The sequence below is a fragment of the Portunus trituberculatus genome, chromosome 34, assembly GCF_017591435.1.
Source record: "Portunus trituberculatus isolate SZX2019 chromosome 34, ASM1759143v1, whole genome shotgun sequence".
NCBI classification, from domain to species: Eukaryota; Metazoa; Arthropoda; class Malacostraca; order Decapoda; family Portunidae; genus Portunus; species Portunus trituberculatus.
The window spans coordinates 5,816,817-5,839,727 of record NC_059288.1 but is presented as its reverse complement, the minus strand read 5'-3'; the positions used below and the strand labels follow the sequence as shown (position 1 = coordinate 5,839,727).

Genomic DNA, 22,911 nt, shown 5'->3' with positions numbered 1-22,911 from the left:
CTTGCGGCACAACCTCCTTAGCGGTACAAAGACTGGAGCCTGGAACACCGTCATGCTTCCTAGAAAACGAGTAAACAATTTCCATACACTCCTCCACGAGAGACATGCAACAGACGAAGATTTATGGAAACATTCTACTATTTTATGGACTTAAGTTATTGTATTTTTTTTTACTTCATTTTTTTCCTTAAACATACAAATTAGTTAACACTGGCACAATATTTCCTTCTCGTCATATGTATAATAAGAATAGAAATAATAATGACAATAATAACGAAACGAAGAGTATTTTTATTCCTCTTTCTCTCTATCTCTTTCTCTCAACTAAAAAAAAAAAAAAAAAAGAAAAAAACAAGACACGAGACTCTTCAATAAATTATCTCGAATACAAAATACAAAAACATCTAACAATACAACAGTTCCTTGGCAAAAGACCTTAAATTTACAAGTCTAGGAAACTCTACAAAGAAGTCGAGTTATAAGTATTACGTGTACGGTACCCGAGTCACACACGTTTCTTTGACTACAGCGATATAAATTAAGTTACTTAGACGTACAGGCAACAACTACTCGCACTGTGCTCTGTATTATACATGTTCTGTTACAACCCACAAGGTCAGTAAACCCCAACCTGACACGGGAGGACGCGGGAACAGGACTTGGTAGGTCTGTCTGGCGGCGGCGGTGAAGGCGGTGGCAGCGATGATTGGTAACCTCTTATCTATTACACTTGTCTGTTTCATATCTTTCAATACATTTTAGTTTGTTTTATTTAAGTCAATGTTTTAAATCTGTGGTCAATTGAAAATGTATTGTTTAATTTGCTTGCGTCATGTCTATTGGAAATTTAGCTTTTGAAGTTCAATTGCCCATAAATTTGACCATTTTATTCAAGCGAATGTTTTAAAAATTTATATATTTTTCTTTCATAGAGTTTGTGTCTGAAAAACTTCTAAAGGGCCACGGAAATGATGAGTCGGATTTACAAGGTTATTCTTCTTGTTGAAGAATCAAAACCTTGTCAAAACTACCACTGGAATCACGAAGACACCTTCAAAACCAGAATAACTTCCAATACAACATTTTAAAAGCAATCAAGACGAGAGGCCGAGACATTTACGAATACACCACCGCCACTTTCCACCTCAGCGCCGCCACCGCCTCCAGAGAAGGTCCTCAGACCTTTAAGAATCCTCCCGCGTCGAGTGTCCGTCAGGAGGCAAGTTGTGAGTGAGTGAAGTAAGGTAAGGTAACGGACAAACTTACAAGCAACACAATCATGGTGAGTATTGTAAAAAGTGGAGGGCCGTCTGGACACCGCTGGGACATGGTATTGGTAAGGGGTCTTCTATACAGGACATTAGTAGCGCGGAGTATTTTCTTTCTTTTTTCACGATGAGTATTGTATGGGACTGTGGCAAAACGATAAGATAAAATGAAAACAAAAATAAACTATAATAGAATAAATAAACATATGAACTGGCTAATTGTTGCTAAAAACTTATAATTCCTAAAAAAAAAAAAGTTATTACAGGCGAAAAGTTTATAATTCTGTACCCCACGAAAAAAAAATAAAATAAATAAAATGAAGGCAGAAATCTTGGAGTGGTCATAAATATGTAACTGATAAAAATCTTTGATACTATAGTCAAAAATATGTAATTATGACCAGACACTTATAAATACAAGTATGTAATTGTAGCCAAAAATATGTAATTGTAAACATTTGTAATTCATGAAGGAAACTTACTACTATGTAAAAAAAACTTACATTTCCATAAATATGACAATAAAAAATGTCTTATAATCATTTTGACAACCACGAAAGTAAAAAAAAAAAAAGTGATATTTTAAAAGTGTAGCCAAAAAAAAAAAGTAACATTATCATAACGATGCGAGAAACAAAGAAAAAAACAACACATTTTCATTCTTAAGGCGAAGGAAAAGCAAAACCATCGCCACTTTTCCTTAAGTCACTACACTATAACAAATAAACTAGATAAATCATAGAAGAAATATAAATGAGAAGACAAAAATAGAAATAATAATAAAATAAACGAAAACTAGTAAATAAAAATGTTAATAACAACAAAATGAGTAAGCAAAAATAAAGATAATAATAAAATAAACAAATGAGAAAATCAAAATACAAAATCAGATAATACTACAAAAGTCGCCACATTTCCTATAAGTACTGACAAAAAATACAACACTCGTAATAATAGATTTGTATACTATTAATAATATCTTCGATGCCTGACAAAAGTTCTTCTCGAGTGCCAAGAAGATACATTTATACCATACATACACACATACATACATACATATTCATCAGTATTTATTCAAACTCTTTCCCATAAACGTTAATTTTTCCCTCCTTTCAAAGAATTAAATATTTTCCTCTCACCACCACCATCACCACTTTCCATCACCACCACATCTTCCATGAAAGCAACAAGAGGAAGGAAAGGAGAAGGAGAATGAAAAGAAGGATACAGAGAACGAGGAAATGAAAAAAAAAGGACAAGACGAAAAAGAAGAAATAATGAAATGAAGAGGAAGGAAATGTACGAAAAAGGTGGAAGTAGAATGAAAAGAAGATGAATAAGAATAATAAGAATAAGAAAAAAAAGAAGACTGCTAAACATACGTGAATTTATGAACGAAACAAACAAGAAAGATGAATAATAATAAGAAGAAAAGAAGAAGAAGAAGAAGACTGCTAAACATACGTGAACTTACGAACGAACAACAAGTGAATAGCCTCAAAACAAAACCTGGATCAAAATTACAAAGATTATAAAGCAAAACAAAAGAAAAAAAATACAAAGAAAAACACAAAAAATTACAAACAAGATAACAGATTCATGACGACGAGAAACAAGACAATGAAAGGAAGGAATAATAATAGATAGTAAATAAATAGTTCGTTAATAATTGGAGATACTGTAGATAGTTAAGGATAGTTAAGGATAGTTAGGTATATATACATTGTTAAGAGTTGTTAAATAGTTAAATCAAGGACCCACGAAATTAATTAGTTAGATTAGGTTAGTTAATGTAAAAGAGTAAGGTGGAAATTTTAAGTTAGGTTAGGTTAAGTTTGATAAATTACCTGAATAGGAAGGATGGAAAGAGAGGGTGAGAAAGGAAGGTAAACGAGGAGGAGGAGGAGGAGGAGGAGGAGGAGGAGGAGGAGGAGGAGGAGGAGGAGGAGGAGAAGAAGGAGAAAGAGAAGGAGGAGGAGAAGAAGAAGGAGGAGGAGGAGGAGGAGGAGGAGGAGGAGGAGGAGAGTTGAATGAAGCGTATCGTAACATTTCAAAAGAATACCAGACTTTTTTTACAAGTCTTGGAGATGGAATCGTGTGTGTGTGTGTGTGTGTGTGTGTGTGTGTGTGTGTGTGTGTGTGTGTGTGTGTGTGTGTGTTAACTTTTTTCTGAGCCTGTCGCAAAACCTGAGCGAGTCTGGAGTGGAAGGAAGGGGCAGGGATTGAATAGACTGGAATAAGCTGCTCGAGGGATTGGAGTCTAAACAGCTTCTTGACTATCTTTTCCTCCTTTTCCTTCTTTTTTTTTTTTTTTTTTTTACTTCTTGGTGATGGGATAAGAAAAAAAAGTGTGTGTGTGTGTGTGTGTGTGTCTAAGATCAAGGATTTTACACACACGCACACACTCACACTCATTCATTCACTCACTCTCTCAACATCCCTTCCTTCCTTCCTAATTCCCCAACAATTCCTAACACTTCATCCACCGCCATTCACTCCACACATTTCCCGTAACACTCCGTTCAGTTCCAGCCTTCCATCACGTCATTGCGAAGCTTCAAACTCGGTGACCTGCAATGACCAGGCGAGACAAACACCGGAGAGCCAAGCCAGGTGAGGTGCGGGGCTCAGACACTCATCACCGAGGCTCAGACGGACTACACACGGACCCCAGTCATCCCCAGCACACCCTGTCATCCCCAGGCATTGCTCTCTCTCTCCTCTCTCTCTCTCTCTCCAAACACCAATAATCAACTCTACTAGGAAATATTTTGAGTTTATTTAGGCTAGTATTCTTAAACACTTCTGCGCTTTACTTCCACAATTTCAAAAGGCTTTATCTAAATTTACACGAGTTTTTTAAGGTGTTTTTACGGTTCTAGAGGCAGATTAACAACATTTCTGTTTTACCGACTCGAGAAACGCACTCGAAAACCCGCCTAGTCATCTCTGTGACCATGGAATACAGTCTTGGTGAGAGGGCAAAGCGTTTCTGAATACGGAACATTCTGAAACACTTCCGCTCAACACCACTACATTTACAAAGGCTCTAGTTGAGATTCCACGTGTTTTTCGAGGGTGTTTGTGTTTCTAGAGGCAGATTACTAACATTTCTGCATTATTAAGAAGAGAAGCAGTCTTGAAAACACGGCTTATCATCCCTGTGGCCTTGGATAACAGTCGTAGTGAGAGCGAAGTGTTTCAGAATATGTCTCTCTGTCTCGCTCAGTCTCGGAACACGGAGATGGTGTGACTGACTGACTGATTAACTGACATCTTTTTTTCTTCGCTGACTGATTGACTGATTGTATCGTGGACTGCGTGGCTTGCTGAATGACTGACTGACTGATTGACTGACTAATTGTTTCATTGATTGGGTGTTGGTGTTTGATTTGCATGAGCGAGAGGAGGAGGAGGAGGAGGAGGAGGAGGAATGAAAGGGATGATGAGGAAATGAGGAAATGAGGAAAATTAAAGAGACAACGAAGGAAAAGGAAGAAAAAAAAGCAAGATGAAGAAAAAATAAAAAGAAAAACATGAAAATACGAATAGAAGGAAAACATAATGAAGGGAGAGAAAGGACAAAAAATGAAGTGTTGCAGAAAGGAGAGGAGAGAAAAAGTCAAACCTAACGATACTTCTTACTACAAAGGAGAGGAAACGCCAAAAGGGAGAGGAAGGAAGAGGGGAAAAAGAGGAGGGAGGGAGGAAAGGAGGAGAGGAGAGGAGCGTGGTATTGGTGAAGGAGGAAACGTTAAAGAGGAAAAAATGAAAGCTATACTTCTTTCCTACATCAACCATCAATTCCTTTCACCTTCCCCTACCCTTCCTTAATCCATCTCCCCTTCCCTCCTTCACCCCTCACCAATTCCCCCCCCCCTCTCTCTCTCTCTCTCTCTGGACATCTATCCTCTCTCCTTCATTCCTCTCCTCTTCTTTCACGTCTTCCTCTTCCTTGTCATTTAATCATTTTTATATTTTCTCTTCCATATATTTTTCTCATTTCTCTTTCCTTCTTACATTTTCTCTTTTTCTTTTTTCTTTCTTTTCTACATTATTCTTCTCCGTTTTTCTCTTTCCTTCTTCTTTGTCTATATCCTCCTCCTCCTCCTCCTCCTTCTAACTGCCTCTCCCTCATTTCATCGTTATACCATCTTCCTTCTTTCCTTTTCCTCTTTCCTATCCACACCTCCTCCTCCTTCGCTTCCTCCTCTTCTTCCTTCCTACCCACACATCCTTCATTCATCCTTCTCTCCTTCCTTTACCTATCCACTTTCTACCTACTCCTCTCTTTACCGTCTCCTCTTCCCAGCATTCCTCACTCGTCTCACCTCATTCCTGACATCCTTTCTTATTTCTCTTTCCTTTCTACCTTTCCTTCCTCCTCCTCCTACTCCTTCCTTTTCCTCCTCTTCCCAGAATTCTTCATTCGTTTCACTTCATTCCTGATATCTTTCTTTCTTTCTCTATCTTTTCCCTTCCTCCTTTTCCTCCTCCTCCTCCTTCTCCTCCTCCTCCTCCCTGGCATCCTTCACTCCCGTCACGAGCGTCCTAAGACATCACAAGGAAATCCTATACAGAAATAGCGTTCACTGACCAGGGGCGCGCAGGATGATAGGGGTGCAGGGGGTAGGTTGATAGAGGGGACGGCGTTCCCAGACACTGAATGGACGTGTGGTGGAAGGAACAGAAGCAGGGGTGAGGACAGACGTGCGGGGTACACCAGGGAGCAACGCGGCACATTGGTAATGACTCACGCCTGTCGCTTCATTGGGAAAAACGACTGAAGCTTCGAATGGAAAGTGAACCCTGCTTCGAATCCTCCCTAGTGTGTTTTTTTGTAATTTTTTTTATCTTTGACACATGAACGCACCCAAATCCTCTTAAAAAATATAAAAAAGTAAAAAAATGTCAGTGAAGGGGATTTCAAGCAGGGTTCACTTCGAATGGAAAGTGAATCCTGCTTCGAATCTCCCTTGGTGTTTTTTTTTCCCTTTTCTTAACTTTTGACACAAGAACGTATCCAAATTCCCTAAAAAACAATAAAAAGAACATAAAAACATGCCATCCAGGGAAATCTCAAGCAGGGTTCATCACTTACAATAGAAAATGAACCGTACCTTAAATCCCTTGTTATGTTTTTCCTTGTTTTCTTTTTCTTGTGTGTGTGTGTGTGTGTGTGTGTGTGTGTGTGTGTGAAATTCGAGCCTAAAGAATATGGAAAAGAGGGAAAAGAAAGTAAACTGAACCAAAACGAAAGAAAAAAATAGATTCTGAAGTTTTAAAAATGAAATGTGGACCAGAATACCAGACTCATTTTTTTCTTATTTTCTTTTCATGAATCACTTTGAAATGAATAAGTAAATAGAAGAAATAAGAGAATAAACAAATAGATAAATAAAATAAGAAAACAAAGTCTAGAAAGGAAATAAATAATCCAGTGATAAGATAAAAGAAAAAAAGTAAAAAAAAAAAAAAAGTCTTCGAAGCTTCAAATGGAGTAAAAATAAATGAACCCGAATTTAAAACCTCATTATTTTCCACCTAAACTAAAAAAAAAAAAAAAAAAAATAAATAAAAAAAAAAAAACGTTCTGGCAATGACACACGCACTTTTTGACTCACTGAAAAAAAAAAACTAAAAAAAAAAAATAAAAATAAAAGAAAACGGAAAATTCAATAGCAAAAAAGCGAAACTAAAAAAAAAACTCAGAACACCATTTTCTCTGCTTCACGAGACACCGGAACGACTCCCCCATCCACCCCCCCCCACACACACACACTCCTCATACAATATTCACGACCTTTACACTTCTTCCCTTCATTTGCGTCATTGAAAAAACGTGAGATGGAAACTTTTCGTGTTATTCTCAAGCAAAAGTTTCGAAGCGAGGTCGACACACGAAATTCTTCCCTCCTGACTTGTACTCTGTCTGCTGAGAGAGAGAGAGAGAGAGAGAGAGAGAGAGAGAGAGAGAGAGAGAGAGAGAGAGAGAGAGAGAGAGAGAGAGAGAGAGAGAGAGAGAGAGAGTAGGGCAGAGTAGAGAGAGAGAGAGAGAGACATGGAAAGGAAGGGAAGGAGGGGGAAGGGAAGGGAAGGAGGAAAGGGATGAGGTAAGAGATGAAGTATGGTAAGAGGAGAGGAAAGTGAGAGATAAAGGAAGGAAGGAAGGAAGGAAGGAATAAAGAAGGGGACAGATGAAGAGTGAGAGAAAAAAAAGTGAAGAAATGAGAGAGAGAGAGAGAGAGAGAGAGAGAGAGAGAGAGAGAGAGAGAGAGAGAGAGAGAATAAAACAGAATCATCAAAAAAAAATTGAGACACATTACATCACCCCACTCTCTCTCTCTCTCTCTCTCTCTCTCTCTCTCACACACTCACACACAAACACCTACATAATTCATTCCCTCATTCTCACTCTCTCTCTCTCTCTCTCTCTCTCTCTCTCTCTCTCTCTGGGGTTCTAATGTGTTTAATGAAGTTTGGCGCAGTTTTGGGTGTGTTTTGAGTTCGTTTTGAGTGCGTTTTGGGTGTGTTTGGGTGTGTTTGGTGGGGTTCTAGTGTGTTTGGTGTGTTTAGTGGAGTTTTCGCCTGTGTTTACATATTTGGGTTGTTTTGGGTGTGTTTGGGTGTGTTTTGGTGTGTGTTTGTGTGTTTGGGGCTGTTTTGGTGTTTTTTTGGTGTTTTTGTCCTGGTTTTTATGATTTCATTGGTTCTGGTGTGTTTTTTGTGTTTGTTCTTGTTGTTAAGGTTGTTTTGGTGTGTTTGGTGTGGTTCTGGTGTGTGTTTTTGTTTTTGTGTTGTGTTGTGTGTTTCTTTCCTTCTATGTTGTGTGTGTGTGTGTGTGTGTGTGTGTGTGTGTGTGTGTGTGTGTGTGTGTGTTTGCAATTTCTGGTTTGGGGATTTTCTCGTGTTTTTTTGTTTGTTTTTTTTGTTTGTAATCATTATTCGTTTGTTTATTTGTTGATGTTGTCGTTGTTAGTGTTCATTTTATTTGTTACTGTTTAATTTCTTCCTGATGATGATGATGATGATGGTGGTGGTGGTGGTGGTGGTGGTGGTCAAATTATCCCCCCCCAAAAAAAAATTACATACATTACAAAAAAGTGACAAAAAATAGACAATTACACATTTTTTTTCGAGATTTCAGATTTTACATAGATTTTCTTTTTAATCAGCAACACAAAAGAGCAAAAAGTTATCACATATACTGAACATTCTCTCTCTCTCTCTCTCTCTCTCTCTCTCTCTCTCTCTCTCGTATGTATGTCAATAACTCCAACGATTCTAGTAATTCAGGCTTGCATTATCTACTCCTTCTATTTATTCCTCATGTCTCTGTACCCCCCTCCTTTAGCAGCATTGTGTCCCTCTTCCACTCATCATCAACCTCTCTCTCTCTCTCTCTCTCTCTCTCTCTCTCTCTCTCTCTCTCTCTCTCTCTTACTTCATTGCGTATTAGTAATATATTTCCAACTATATTTACTAGTTTAGCTATTTATCCTATACACAAACAGACTCTCTCTCTCTCTCTCTCTCTCTCTCTCTCTCTCTCTCTCTCTCTCTCTCGTACACACAAGTTAAGTAAATGCCTTTATAACATGAGGTACCGTTCATAAAGCGCACACACACACACACACACACACACACACACACACACACACACACACACACTGGAACGGCATGAATAACGCACACACACACACCGTTACACACACACACACACACACACACACACACACACACACACACAGACACACACACGCACACACAAGAAATACAAGTTTACACAGACGCCTCTTCGATTAAAGTAATACTGCGATTGTTACCAGATCTGTAGTCCTCCTCTGCCGCCCCTGCCGCCTCTGCCGCCTCCCCTGTAGCCGCCCCTGCACTGCCTATCCCATTCTTAGACTCATCTATCCCCTGGGCACCCACTGGAGGCTTATCCGGGGGCTTCTCCTTCTTGGGGGAGTCTTTATACTGCAGAAGGGACGAGGGGATGGAAGAGGGCATTTTGGTGAGGGACGGGAGCCTTCTTCTGCCTCGCCTCTCCGCCGTGTTGAGGTAAGGAGGCAGCTCAGCAGTCTTCACCAGGTTATTCTCATACTCAGACATCATCAGGTAGTTCTCCACCTTGTCACAGGACGTAATGCAGTCACCGAGGTATTCTAACTCCTCCAGCAGGTGATCGGGGAGGTCCATGTCCGCAATGCCTTCCTCGGATATGCAGGTGAGTTCAGGCTTGTTCCGTGGCTCAGGTAACTCGAAATTGTAAGAGCGCTGCTGTAGGAAGGCCAGCGTGGAGGGGGTCTGCGTGCGCGTCACCTGCTGTTTGGTGAGCTGCGCCAGGGAGTCACGTCTGCGGCTCTCGGGACAGCTCTCCTTCACGCACGTGTGGTTCTGGCCGCTCCTGAGGGTGAGGCAGGTGTTACAGGTGTGCTGGCTGGTGGGGGAGAGGGGTGGGGGAAAGGGAGGACAAGGAGGATGGAGGTGGAAGAGGGAGAAGGGAGGGGAAAGGGAAGGAAAGGGGAAAAGGGAGAGGAAAGGGGAGGACAAGTTGGATGGATGTGCAAGAGGGAGAGGGGAGGGGAAGGGGGAAGGGGAAATGGAAGGGGATGAAGGAAGGGGAGGACAAGAAGGATGGAGGTGGAAGAAGGAGAGGGGAGAGGAAAGGGGAAGGGAAGAGGGAAGGGAAGAGGGAAAGGGTGAAGGAGGTGGAAGAGGAAGAAGGAAGGGGAGGACAAGAATGAAGGAGGTGGAAGAGGGGAGGGGAAGAGAGAACAAGGAAGAGGGAAGGAGAAGGAAAGAGGGAAGGAAAAGGAAAGAGGGGAGAGGGAAAGGAAAGGGGGAATGAGGTGGAAGATGGAGAAAGACACAAAAATACACGAAAGAATGAGAAGAAGAAAAGGAAGTGGAGAAGGAGAGAAACGAAGGATGAGAATAAGGAAGATGGAAGTAAAAAAGGGAGAAAGAGCAAAAGTACAAGAATAAGGTGAAGAGATGGAGAAGGAGAAAGATGAAAAAAAAAACAGATGAAAGAAATAAGAAAAGGAGGCTTATAGAACGAATAAAGGAGAGATAGAGACGTAGGAAAGAAGGAAAGAAGAGGGAAGGAAGAGAAAATAAGGAAGAGAAAACCAGACTTAATGAATGAAGGAATAAAGGAGGAACAAAGAAAGACAGAAAAATAAGAAAATCGAGATATGGAGGTATGAAGGAACAAGGGAAGAACCTAAAAAGAAGAAATAAAGAAAGAAAATAAAAAAAAAAGAAAGAACGAGAGAGAGAGAGAGAGAGAGAGAGAGAGAGAGAGAGAGAGAGAGAGAGAGAGAGAGAGAGAGAGAAGGAGAGTAAGGGTGTGGGCAGGTGAGGAGAGAAGATGAATGAATGAAAAAAGTGTGAATGAGTGAGGGGAAACGCGTCTGAGTGAGGGGAAACGCGACTGAGTGAGGGGAAACGCGTCAGATCGTGTGAGGGTGTGGATAGGTGAACAGAAATAGGTAGAGTTTAGTTAGAAGGGGAAAAAACATCTGAAAGGGGAAAATTGAGGGGAAACGAAGGGGGAAAAAGGTGTAAGAAGGTAATCATCTACTGAAAAAGAGGGGAAAAGGAGAGTTTCACTAGGGAAAAGGGGAAGCAGGTGGCAAGAGAGAGGAGGAAAAAATGCCTTAAAAGAGAAATAGAGAGAAAATGAGGGGAAAAAAAGGTGTTACGAGAATAATTACCTACTGAAAGAGGGAAAAGAGAGTTTAGGAAATTATTCACCAGGAAAAGGGGAAACAGGTAGCAAGAAAGGAGGAGGGAAAAATACCTGAAATAAGAAATGGAGGGGAAACGAGGGGAAAAAGGTGTTAGAGGATAATAATATACTGAAAAAGAGGGGAAAAGAGAGTTTAGAATATTATTAACTAGGGGAAAGGGGAAACAAGTAACAAGAGAGAGGAAGGAAAAGTATCTGAGAGGGGAAATGGAGGGGAAACGAGGGGAAAAAAGTGTTAGAGGACAATTATCTACTGAAAAGGAGGGGAAAAAGAGAGTATCTGAGAGGGGAAATGGAGGGGAAACGAGAGGAAAAAAGTGTTAGAGGACAATTATCTACCGAAAAGGAGGGGAAAAAGAGTTAAGGAAATTATTCACCAGGGAAAAGGGGAAACAGATGGTAGGAGAGAAGGAAAACTAATTAGTCTAAGGGGAAATACCTTGTTTGGGGGAAGTGAGGGGAAAAAGAGGATAAACGGATTATTCCTCATCTGTGGGGGAGGGGAAAAAAGTGAGGGAAGGCTGGAGAAGCAGAGAGAGAGGAGAGAGAAAGAGAAAGAGGGGATTTATCTTGTTTGTGAGGGGAGAGAGAAGAAAACGGAAAAAGGGAAAAAGGGGAAAAATAGGGGAATAAAGACTTGTGATTTGTAGCTTGAATGATAAGGTGAAGATGTTTGTGAGAGAGAGAGAGAGAGAGAGAGAGAGAGAGAGAGAGAGAGAGAGAGAGAGAGAGAGAGAGAGAGAGAGAGAGAGAGAGAGAGAGAGAGAGAGAGAGAGAGAGAGAGAGAGAGAGAGAGAGAGAGAGAGAGACCAGGAAGAGTCAAAGAGAGAGACCAGGAATGAGATTAATGAGAGAGAGAGAGAGAGAGAGAGAGAGAGAGAGAGGAGGATGATAAGTAGGAGTGCTGGAGAAAAGAAAAAGGAGAATGAGGAGGAGGAGGAGGAGGAGGAGGAGGAGGAGGAGGAGGAGGAGGAGGAGGAGGAGGAGGAGGAGGAGGAGGAGGAGGAGGAGGAGGAGGAGGAGGAGATGAAGAAGAGGATTCGTTTTATCTATTTCTGAAGGAGTGACAGACAGAGAGAGAGAGAGAGAGAGAGAGAGAGAGAGAGAGAGAGAGAGAGAGAGAGAGAGAGAGAGAGAGAGAGACTAAGTTTTACCTCCTGCAGTGAGAGGTGAAGTCCTTTGAAGAGGAGGAAGAGGAGGAGAAGAATGTTGCAAATGTTCTCTCTCTCTCTCTCTCTCTCTCTCGGTTAGGACGCGTCTCTGTACACATGGAGGGAAGAAGAGGGAGAGAGAGAGGGAGAGGAAGAGGGAGAGGTAGAGGAGAGAGAGAGAGAGAGAGAGAGAGAGAGAGAGAGAGAGAGAGAGAGAGAGAGAGAGAGAGAGAGAGAGAGAGAGAGAGAGAGAGAGAGAGAGAGAGAGAGAGAGAGAGAGAGAGAGAGAGAGAGAGAGAGAGAGAGAGAGAGAGTGAAGGAAGGAGGGCTGGAGTGGACAGATGTGAGGAATTGGAAGGAATGAAGGAAGGAAGGAAGGAAGAAAGGGAGGAGGGAGGGAGGGAAGGAAAGAAGGAGAGAGAGGGAAGGAAGGAGGACATATTAGTAAAGGCAAGAAGGAAGGATGTAGAAGAAGGAAGGGAAAAGGAAGAGAGAGGGAGGGAAGGAAGGTGAAAGGAGGGTGTAATGAAGGAATGGAGGAGGAGAGGCAGGTTTAAAGAAGGAAGGAATAGAGGAAGGAAAAATGAAGGAAGGAGATAGAGACATGGAAGGAAGGAATAAAAAAAGGAAGGAAGAAGGAATGAAAGAAAATGTCGAAGAAAAGTAACAACAAAAGAAAGAAGGAAACAATTAAGAAACCAAGAGAGAGAGAGAGAGAGAGAGAGAGAGAGAGAGAGAGAGAGAGAGAGAGAGAGAGAGAGAGAGAGAGAGAGAGAGAGAGAAATTAAAGAACTGAGAGAGATATGGCAGAAATTAAAGAAAGGAGAAGGATGGAAGAGGGGAGGGAAGAAGGGGGAGGAGAAAGAGAAAGAGAGAGAAAGAAGAGGAAGAGAGGGAGAGAGAAAAATTAAGACAAGAGAAAGAGAGATAGAGGCAGAGGAGGGAGTGAAAGAGTTATAGAGAGAGAGGGGAGAGAGGGAGAGGGAGAGGGGAAAGGGAGAGAGGGGACGCCTAAGTGTGAAAATTTAATGGAGTTAATGGGTTGGTTCCAAAGCCTAAAAAGAATGGATGGTTTGAGAGTCTAGGCCTATTAGTGGATGTGTGCACGGCCTAATGGGAAGCTCTTCTATGTATCTAGCCTCATATTTGGAAACCCTTTTTTTGTCCCTTCCCCGCAAGGATGTAATAGTAGTAGTAGTAGTAGTAGTAGTAGTAGTGTAGTCTGTCTATAAAGTGGCTCTCGTGTCTAGGTCTGAGTGGTGCAGTGGAGGAGTGCGTGGTTGTCAGATCTTGAGGAAAACCGTAGTCTGTCCTCGTAACTTGTGTGGTGATCAACAGAAAACGGGCATTATTCACAGCAAAACAATTACGTACATGGTCGATAAACTACAATATATCTTGATGCCAGGAGACACTTTAGAGCACACAGACTTACGCAGTGCATGAGGGTGCGTGCGTGAGTGAGTGTGAGTGAATGAGTGAAAAAAAATGCTTGATTCCTTGAGTGAGTGAGTGCGTGTGTGTGCGTAACTGCGTGAGTGAGTGCGTGAGTGCGTGCGTGACTTACTTGTGGGTGTGCTTGTGCTTGGCTGCGTTTCTGCGGTGGATGTCGATGAGGAAGATGGTCATGGAGCCGAAGATGACGAAGGTGGAGGAGAAGTAATAGCCAGCCTTGTCCCCGTAGCCGATGTTGATGTAGCCTGAAGGAGACGCCGAAGAAGGTGAGGTGAGGTGGTGATGGTGGTAGTGGTGCTGCTGCTGTTGTGTGTGTGTGTGTGTGTGTGTGTGTGTGCTTCTTTGTCACAAGTTTCTTCATAAAGATTAATTTCCATCCTTTTCCTTCACTCCTCTGTCAACCACAACGCCACCACACACCACACACACACACACCACCACATACACTACCAAACTTCAGTCCTAATCTTTCATTCCTTTACCACATCACTACCACAACACCACACACCACCAAAAACTACATCCTACCCTTTTTTTCCTTTACAACACCACAACCACACCACCACCACAACCACCACCAAACACCAACTCCTACCTTTTCCATCCTCTCTCCACCACACACCACCACACACCACCACATACACTACCAAACATCCTCAAACCGTTTTCTTCCTCTAACCATCACACCACACCACAAACACCACCAAACACCGATTCCTACTCTTTCCTCCCTCTACACCACCACCACCACACAATTTCACATCACCAAAAACCAACCGCTACTCTTTCCATCCTTTCTCCACCACACCACACCACCACAGCACCACACCTCACCTGTTATGGGCACACCTATAGCGGTGGGTATGGCCTGGGAACACTGAACGAAGCCCCACGTCCTCGCAAAATTTCTGGCTCTCACTTTCTCATATGTGTACATTTTGAGGGAGTACTGGAACCCGCCACAGAAGATCCCGTACAGCCACGCGAAGAGAACGTAGCCATGGTAGCCTGCTGGGGGAGGAACACAGACACCGAGAGGGGAAAGCTGGTCAAGGGCATCATAAAAGTAAGAAATAAAGGCGAACTTACTTGCTAGTCCCCTTACAGGTTCGAGAGAGTTAGTTAAGGATAAATGCCTTGAAACCTCTCTGTTAAATGAAGTTAATTAAAGGAAGTTGGAAATACAGAAGCAGGCAGGGAGTTCCAGAGTTCCTTGTTGGTTGTCTAATGGTTGTCTAATGGTGATAGAATTTGTGTTTGCTTCGCGGCACAGATGAAGATAGAGTTAATGGGATATTCTAATGGGAGCATATGTCATCACTCCTTGTTTCCACTATTGGTGGTTTGTTGTCTAATGGTTATCTAATGGTGATAGAATTTGTGTGTTTGTTTCGAAACACAGATGAAAATAGAGTTAATGGAGTATTCTAAGGGGAGTATACGTCACCTTTTTATTTCTACTACTAATTTGTTGTCTAATGGTTTATTTACATTGTTATAAATAAAGGAATTTGAGATTTTTTCGAGACACAGAGGAAGAGAGTTAATGGGATATTTCAAGGGAGCATACGTCACCCCTCCTTGTTTCTACTATTAGTTTGCTGTCTAATGGTTTGTTTTACGTGACCATTAGTGATGGAATTTGAGTTTGTTTTGAGACACAGAGGAAGATAGAATTAATGGTGCATTCTAAGGGGAAGCATATGCCACCCCTCCTTGTCTCTAATATTGGCTTACTGTCTAATGGTTTGTTTACGTAATTTCAAGTGGTAGAATTTGTGTATTTGAGAGTCTAGACCTATTAATGACTGTGCACGGCCTAATGGGAAATTCTTCTATAAATTTAGACTCGAATTCTGAAACCTTATTTTGTCACCTCGCCACAAGGATTTAAGGAAAAAGGGGATGTTTTAAAGGATGAAGGGTAAAGGATAGCGTGTCTGGAGAGAAGGGAGAGAGATAATGATAATGGCTTAATGCATGGAAGGGAATAGGAGAGAGAAAAAAGAGAGAGAGGACTGAATAAATTAATGATATGTGAGAGAAAAACAACGAGAGAGAGAGAGAGAGAGAGAGAGAGAGAGAGAGAGAGAGAGAGAGAGAGAGAGAGAGAGAGAGAGAGAGAGAGAGACGGATGAGGGGAAGAAATAATGCACATCTGTAATCAGAATGAGGAAAATATGTCACCTTGCAGTTAATGGGGAAAAGTTATGAAGGAAGGAGGGAAGGAGAGAGGGAGGGAAGGAGGGAAGGAGGGAAGGAGGGAGGGAGAGAAAAATGCAGCCAATCCTTCATAACACAACAGGAAAGGAAGAGACGCAGGGAGAATAAAGCGGAAGAGAAGAAGGAAGTGCCAAAGATGTAAGAGAAAGAGAGAGGGAGAGAGGGAGAGAGAGGGAGAGAGTGATGTAAAGGAGAAGGAAAGGAGGAGGGAGAAATATTGCAGTCAAAAGGTGAATGATATATTAACTTGTATTCTCTCTCTCTCTCTCTCTCTCTCTCTCTCTCTCTCTCTCTCTCACATTGGAAATTAGTATATATTTTTTTAGTTTCCCAAAGTCTAATACAAATTTTGAGTTTGTAATGGGAAAAATAGATTGACCGTCCATTATTTTCACTATTATCACCATCACTACTGTTATCATCACCATTGCTACTACCCTCATCACCATCACTACTACTATCACCGTCACTATCATCACCACTACTACCATTACTACCAGCATCACCATCACTAGTACCAGCATCACCATTACTAAAGTCATCACCATTACGACCACCACCGCCACCACCCGTCGCTCACCTTCCACCGCAGTGAAGGCGAGGGTACACACACCACACAGGAACATGGACGCCTGGCAGAGGTATTGGCGGCCCACTCTACACTCTGTACTTTTCTGCAGCACCACGAACCCAAAGGCGCACACTCCAATCACCCAGCCCAGGCCTAGGTACGTCTGCAGCAGGAGCACAGACGAGTCCCCAAGGCCTTGTTCCTCCGCCTGGTGCGCCTGCGGGAGACAGTTCAAATGGCGCTATGTTACTCTGGAAGGTTAAAATCAGAGAAGGTTTAAGGCAAGGAGTTTTAATCCCTTCAGTACCATAACGCGTTTTCTTATTCATTCTGGTGACTATTTGGTGATTTTATACAGCTTCAGAAACTTATATAGGGGATTAAAATAGTGAAGACTCTGGCCATTAATCTTCTGACCTCCATAGACTCTTCCTAATGTAAATAAAATCGTTCAATAACACACAAAACTCATGGTAAAAATGCTTCCCAGTACTGAAGGGTTTAAGGTAGGGAGTTTTCAAAAAAGGTTAGGAATTTAAGCATGTATTCTGAAACGCTTTGTTCTCTCACCATCAATGCTTTCCAAAGGCTCTAGTTGAGGATACTCGTGTTTTTTAAGGCTATTTCTATGACTCTGGTGATGGATTGGTAAGATTTCTAGTTAATTAAACCCAGCTAGTCGTCTCTGTGTCCTTAGTTTTTGTGGTGAGAGAGCATGGCGTTTGTGAATAGGGACGTTAGTTAAACACTCTTACAATACAACCAACTACAATTCCAGTGGGCATTTTTTTTTTTAATACTATTTTTTTTTTTTTACTAATACTATTTTTTTTTGTCCTTGGTAGTTTTCCTTCTTACAATAAAAAAACATCTAAACACTTAAAAATACACTTAAACACTCTTACTATACACCCAAGTACAATTCCAGTGGGCTTTTTTTTCTAATACTATTTTTCTTTTGTCCTTGGCAGTTCTCCTTCTTACATTAAACAAAAAAAACTATCCAAACACTTAACTTAACCCCTTCAGTACCAGGACATGTCTTCTTATTCATTCTTACTATTTGACAATTCCATACAGCTTCAGAAACGAATGTTGGGATTAGAATGGTAAAGACTTTGACCATTAATCTTCTGACGTCCATAGACCTTTTCTAATGCAAATAAAATAGTCTAACTACACCCATACTCAAGGTAAAAAATGCATCCCAGTCACTCAAACACTCTTACTAGTCACACAAACACCTATCTACTTCCTCTCACTGTTCAAGCACTCACCAGGTAGATGCATCCCAGTCACACAAACACTCTTACTAGTCACACAAACACCTATCTACTTCCTCTCACTGTTCAAGCACTCACCAGGTAGATGCATCCCAGTCACACAAACACTCTTACTAGTCACACAAACACCTATCTACTTCCTCTCACTGTTCAAGCACTCACCAGGTAGATGCATCCCAGTCACACAAACACTCTTACTAGTCACACAAACACCTATCTACTTCCTCTCACTGTTCAAGCACTCACCAGGTAGATAATCGGAGAAGTGATACCGAAAGAGGACAAACCAATGGACAGGAGGAGAATTTGGACAGTTTTACTTTTCAAGGTGGTAATGTCAAAGAAAGGCGGTTTGTCCTCTTGTCTATTCTTCTCCTTAATTTTCCTCTTCTGGTTCTTCAAGTGCAGGATGGCGCGGCGCTGGGGGTGGTACAGGGAGGCTGACCGATAGAACGTGCCCATTAAAAAGGTCAGGAACACCACGCCCGTCACCGCCTGGAGTCCTAAACGCCATCCTATAGACCTGAAGGATACAGAAGGATGTGTTTAATGTGTTTGGTAGGGTATAGGTTTGGAGAAGTGGGAGAAAATGGATGAGATTGAATAAAGAGAAGGAATAGGAAAAGATAACGAGGAGAGGAATGAGGAGGGAGAAGAAGAGGATAAAAAAGAAGGATGAGGAGGAGGAGAAAGATTATATTACAAAAAAGAGAACAGAATATGAATGAAAATACATACAAGAAGATTAAGAGGAAAATAAGAATAAGAATAAGAGAAGTAACGAAAAATAGAGATAAGACTAAGAAGAATTAGAAAAAATGAATATAAGGAAAACGGGAAAAGGGAGAAAAAAGGAAACAATAAAAGAAATGATAAAAAAAGATGCAAAGATAAAATAAACACTTAAAATAATCCTGAAAATGAGAGAGAGAGAGAGAGAGAGAGAGAGAGAGAGAGAGAGAGAGAGAGAGAGAGAGAGAGAGAGAGAGAAAGACAGATTACGTATATTATAATGCCACATTCAATCTTTTCTTTCCTTTAATCCATCACTATCTCTCTCTCTCTCTCTCTCTCTCTCTCTCCATCATGCCACTTCCACACGCCGCACTCAGCTGTCACTTTACTTAGCGGCACCACAACGTACGACACTCAGCTTCTTTCCTCACCAGACATATGTTACGGCCCGCCCGTAACATGCATTACTACCATCACCTCCTCCGCTTGTTACCTCGTTCGCCACCTCTCCGCCTCCCTTCCACGTCACCGTCTCGTGAACCTTCCACGCCACCGTCTCGTGAACCTTCCACGTCACCGTTTCATGAAGCCCGGCTACTGTCCCGAAGTTGGATTCACGCGGCCCTTTCGACTCAACCGAAAGTGTTGAGCCAGCTCTTGGTTTTCTGGATTGGCAGTTGAGATCCAAGCCTCAACCAGTGAACACAACGCCTCTTGGTTCTGCCGTGGGATCAACCATCACCCAGCATTTCACCACTGCGACACCGCATAAGTATCACTTCCCTCGTCCGTGTTTTCCACATTGCCTCTATATAGGATTAGGATTATTGTTAGGTATTAAGTTGGGTTCTTTATTGTTGTATTTATTACTGTGTTATATGTATATGTGTATGTCATTTTCCTGTGTTTCATGTTATATATCTGTGTTTCATGTTTCTTGTTATATATGTGTCAATTTCATTATGGGTTATTAAAGTAGCTTTTAAAGTGACCCCTTTTGCATTTCCTCACCAGTTGAACCTGCAGTGTTTTTTTTATTGTTATTGTTCACCGGCTCTCCGATGCCAATCTTACCAGTTTAACCGGTGAACGTAACAATTGGCGACCGTGACAGGACCATTATAACCCATGTTCAGTGTTCCATTTTTCCAGTGACTTTTTTCTGTGATTGCTTGTGTTTCTGTGGTGTTGTGACTCTGATGTGTTTTTTTCTGTGACTTACTCTGCGTGTGGTTTAAATTTACCTTTGTGCGATCAAGTGGCTCCTTTTGGGTTAAACGTGCTTCGTGACTTTCATTGGTATCGCATAGCAGTGGTAGAGCAGGAAACCAGGTAGAAAGGCGTGTTCACCGATAGCACTTATCTCTATTTTTGCACATAGGCAGGTGTGTAATAAGTGTTATCCAAGTGTTGGGATCATCATATGTTCATGCGAACCCTCAATGCCCTCACTTCGCGGATCATTTTTCTCGCTAGTTAGAATCGGCCATTTTAACTAGTCTCTCAGACTAATCCGCCTCCTTATCAATAACAAGTCTCAGTACAATTCGCTCCTCACTCTCAAGTCTCGTAACTAGAGTAATCCGGATCCCTCTTAATGCCGTAACTCTCTAGTTTACCCCTCATTAGTGATTGTACTCATAAGTGTTTACTTAAGTATAATCTAGGTAATTTCAAGGTTGCCTTTATTATCACTCTGCCAAGTTCCTCACTTAAGTAATTCGCTTATCATTTTTTTTGTTGTGGTTTAACATCTATTTAATATGGCTTCCGCTCAGTTTAACGTTGAAGATTTTGTGCCGACCCTTCTCTGGAACAACTTAAATATGCTAATATAAAGAAGGACCAATGGAAGACCATCGCTAAACATTTTGATGTTCCCATCACGTCTCAGATGACTAAAGAGGTCATTAAGAATGTAGTTGTTGAACATCTAGTGCAAGAAGGTCAGTTGCTAGGAAATGCCATAGAAGAGTTAACTCCCATGTCAGCCTCTACGAGGACTATAATACACAGTCCCCAGGAAGAACAGGATAAGAGTAGGATAAGTCAATGGGAAATTGAGAAGCTTAAACTAGAATACCGGATGCATGAAAAACAAATGCAACTACAGGCAAATGCAAACAGGCAGAAAAAGAAGCAAAAGAAATGCAACTACAGGCAGAAAAAGAAATGCAACTACAGGCAGAAAAGAAGAAAAGAAATGCAACTACAGGCAGAAAAGAAGAGAGGAGAATTTCAGTTACAACTTAGAAGGCAGGAGAAAGAGTTAGAAATTCAGGAGTTAGCCCTACGAAATGACGCTAAGTTTAGAGGGAAGAAATAGATATAAAGAAACAGTTAGCAAGCTTTAATCCTGCTACAGCTGCTCCGCTAGTTCCCCCTTTTGATGAATCTGATGTTGACGGGTCATTTCGCGCTTTTGAGAGCATTGCTAATAGGAATAAATGGCCCAAGGATCAGTGGGTGTCTCTCCTTGTCCCTAAGCTAGTAGGAAAAGCTTATAGGGTATACAACGGCCTTAGTGATGAGGTAGAATATGAAGAGATCAAAGGTAACATTCTAGACGCCTACTCTATCACTTCTGATGGATACAGACAGCAGTTTCGAAAGTATGTGAAACCAGAGTCTCACACCTATGTTGAATTCGCTAGTGAGAAACTAAGACAATTTAAGAAATGGTTAGCCGCCCTTAACATTACCACCTTTTCGGAGTTGCTCAATCTAATGGTCCTGGAAGAATGGAAGAACAAGTTACCATTTAATATTCTGAGGCATGTGGAAGAACGGGAGAGAGTGATCTTATGTCTGCCGCTAAAGTGGCTGATGCGTTTGCTTTGTTGATGGGATCCCTGGGTAGTAGAGGTCGTGGTTCACTGTCTAATGTTAGGTCCTCCTTTGGGGAAGGTTTTGGGGGCGCGGGTGGTAAGCCAACCGGATTCTCGCCAAATGCATATAATTCCCCCTGGTGTACATACTGTAAGAAGCCAGGTCACACGATCCAGAAATGTAGACACCCAAATTGCAAGGGTTCTCAACGTCAATTTTCTTTTGTGGCCCCTAGACCTAACACATTTGAGAACAAGAAACCAGTGGCCCTAGCTAACCCTGTCAACTCTCCTCTAGAACTTTATGACTCGTACATGTATCAAGGTAAAGTGTCCTGACTGATGGTAAAGACAAGGCAATAAATATCAAGGTTCTGCGTGATACAGGTGCTGCCCAATCCATCTTAAGGGAAGATGTCATCCCTAACATCAAACAGGCTTTCACTGGGGAGAAGGTGATCCTTACAGGTCTCGAATCACAGCTCTCCTATCCTTTGGCTAATATTAGCTTACAGTGCCCGTTCATTTCAGGAGAGGTTGAGGTAGCCATTAAACCTGGTGAACTGCCAGTACCGGGGTACATCTTGTACTGGGTAATGATCTTGCGGGTAACTTGGCTGTTCCAAACTTAATTGTTCTTGATTCTCCCTTAACAGAAAGTCCCACTAAGACCCTGGACGAAACATCCCTCACTTCTTCCCAGTGTGTGCAGTCACCAGGTCTCAGTCCAAGTCCCCTGCCCTTTCATCACCTCCTCCACCAATGATTGCCTCTACTGACAACTTGTATAATAACATCATTTCAAAGGAGAATTTGATTAATGCTCAGGAACAGGATCTCACTTTGGCTAAGATCAGACATGTGGCCAGTGAGACAAAGGATATGTCTAAATTGCCTTGTTTTTATTATCAGGAAGGAGTCCTGATGCGTGCCTACAGACCTCCTGAACTGAAACAACTAGACACCTGGTCAGAAACACATCAAGTTGTCATCCCTTGTCTGTAAGACCAGCCATTATAGAACTAGCTCATGATGGATTGTCAGGTCATCTAGGCATCCAAAAAACCTACAAGAAGGCTCTTCAACATTTTTTTGGCCAGGAATGAAAAAGGATGTGTCACACTATGTAAAAACATGTCACATATGTCAAGTTGTGGGTAAGCCTAACGAACGCCTTGTGCCAGCTCCTCTGACGCCTATTCCAGTTCAGACGGAGCCCTTCGAAAAGATCATACTAGACTGCGTAGGGCCCTTACCCAAAACCAAACGAGGGAATCAGTATTTGTTAACCCTCATGGATCCCACTACCAGGTACCCTGAAGCATTCCCTCTTAAGAACATCACATCAAAGACCATTGTAAAACATCTAATACATTTTTCACCTCGGTAGGAATTCCAAAACAAATTCAGTCTGACAAGGGTAGCAATTTCACTAGCCATTTTTTCCAACAGATAGTGAATGAGCTAAACATCGACCATGTTACCTCCTCGGCTTACCACCCCAATCCCAAGGCTGTCTGGAGCGGTTTCACCAAACATTAAAATCCATGATGAAGAAGTATTGCTTGGAGCATCAAGGAGACTGGGATGAAAGTATTTCTTTCCTTCTCTTCGCTTTAAGAGAATCTCCTCAAGAT

The 22,911-nt window shown here is 41.8% G+C and overlaps 1 protein-coding gene across 4 annotated transcripts in view; it reads right to left on the bottom strand.

The window, feature by feature from the left end:
* Positions 1 to 8,389: 8,389 nt before the first annotated feature.
* Positions 8,390 to 22,911, bottom strand: part of LOC123512732 (monocarboxylate transporter 10-like) — a 157,431-nt gene continuing 142,909 nt past the window's right edge. For 2 of the 4 annotated variants that reach the window (XM_045269294.1, XM_045269295.1), the window contains exons 4-8: positions 17,958 to 18,234; positions 16,438 to 16,645; positions 14,469 to 14,645; positions 13,747 to 13,879; positions 8,390 to 9,678 (exon numbers count right to left, since the gene is read on the bottom strand). In XM_045269294.1, the coding sequence (XP_045125229.1) occupies positions 9,051 to 9,678; positions 13,747 to 13,879; positions 14,469 to 14,645; positions 16,438 to 16,645; positions 17,958 to 18,234 (1,423 nt within the window). In that variant the 3' untranslated portion in view covers positions 8,390 to 9,050. The remainder of the gene's footprint in view (positions 9,679 to 13,746; positions 13,880 to 14,468; positions 14,646 to 16,437; positions 16,646 to 17,957; positions 18,235 to 22,911) is intronic. The other 2 variants (XM_045269297.1, XM_045269298.1) reach the window with 1 other exon arrangement.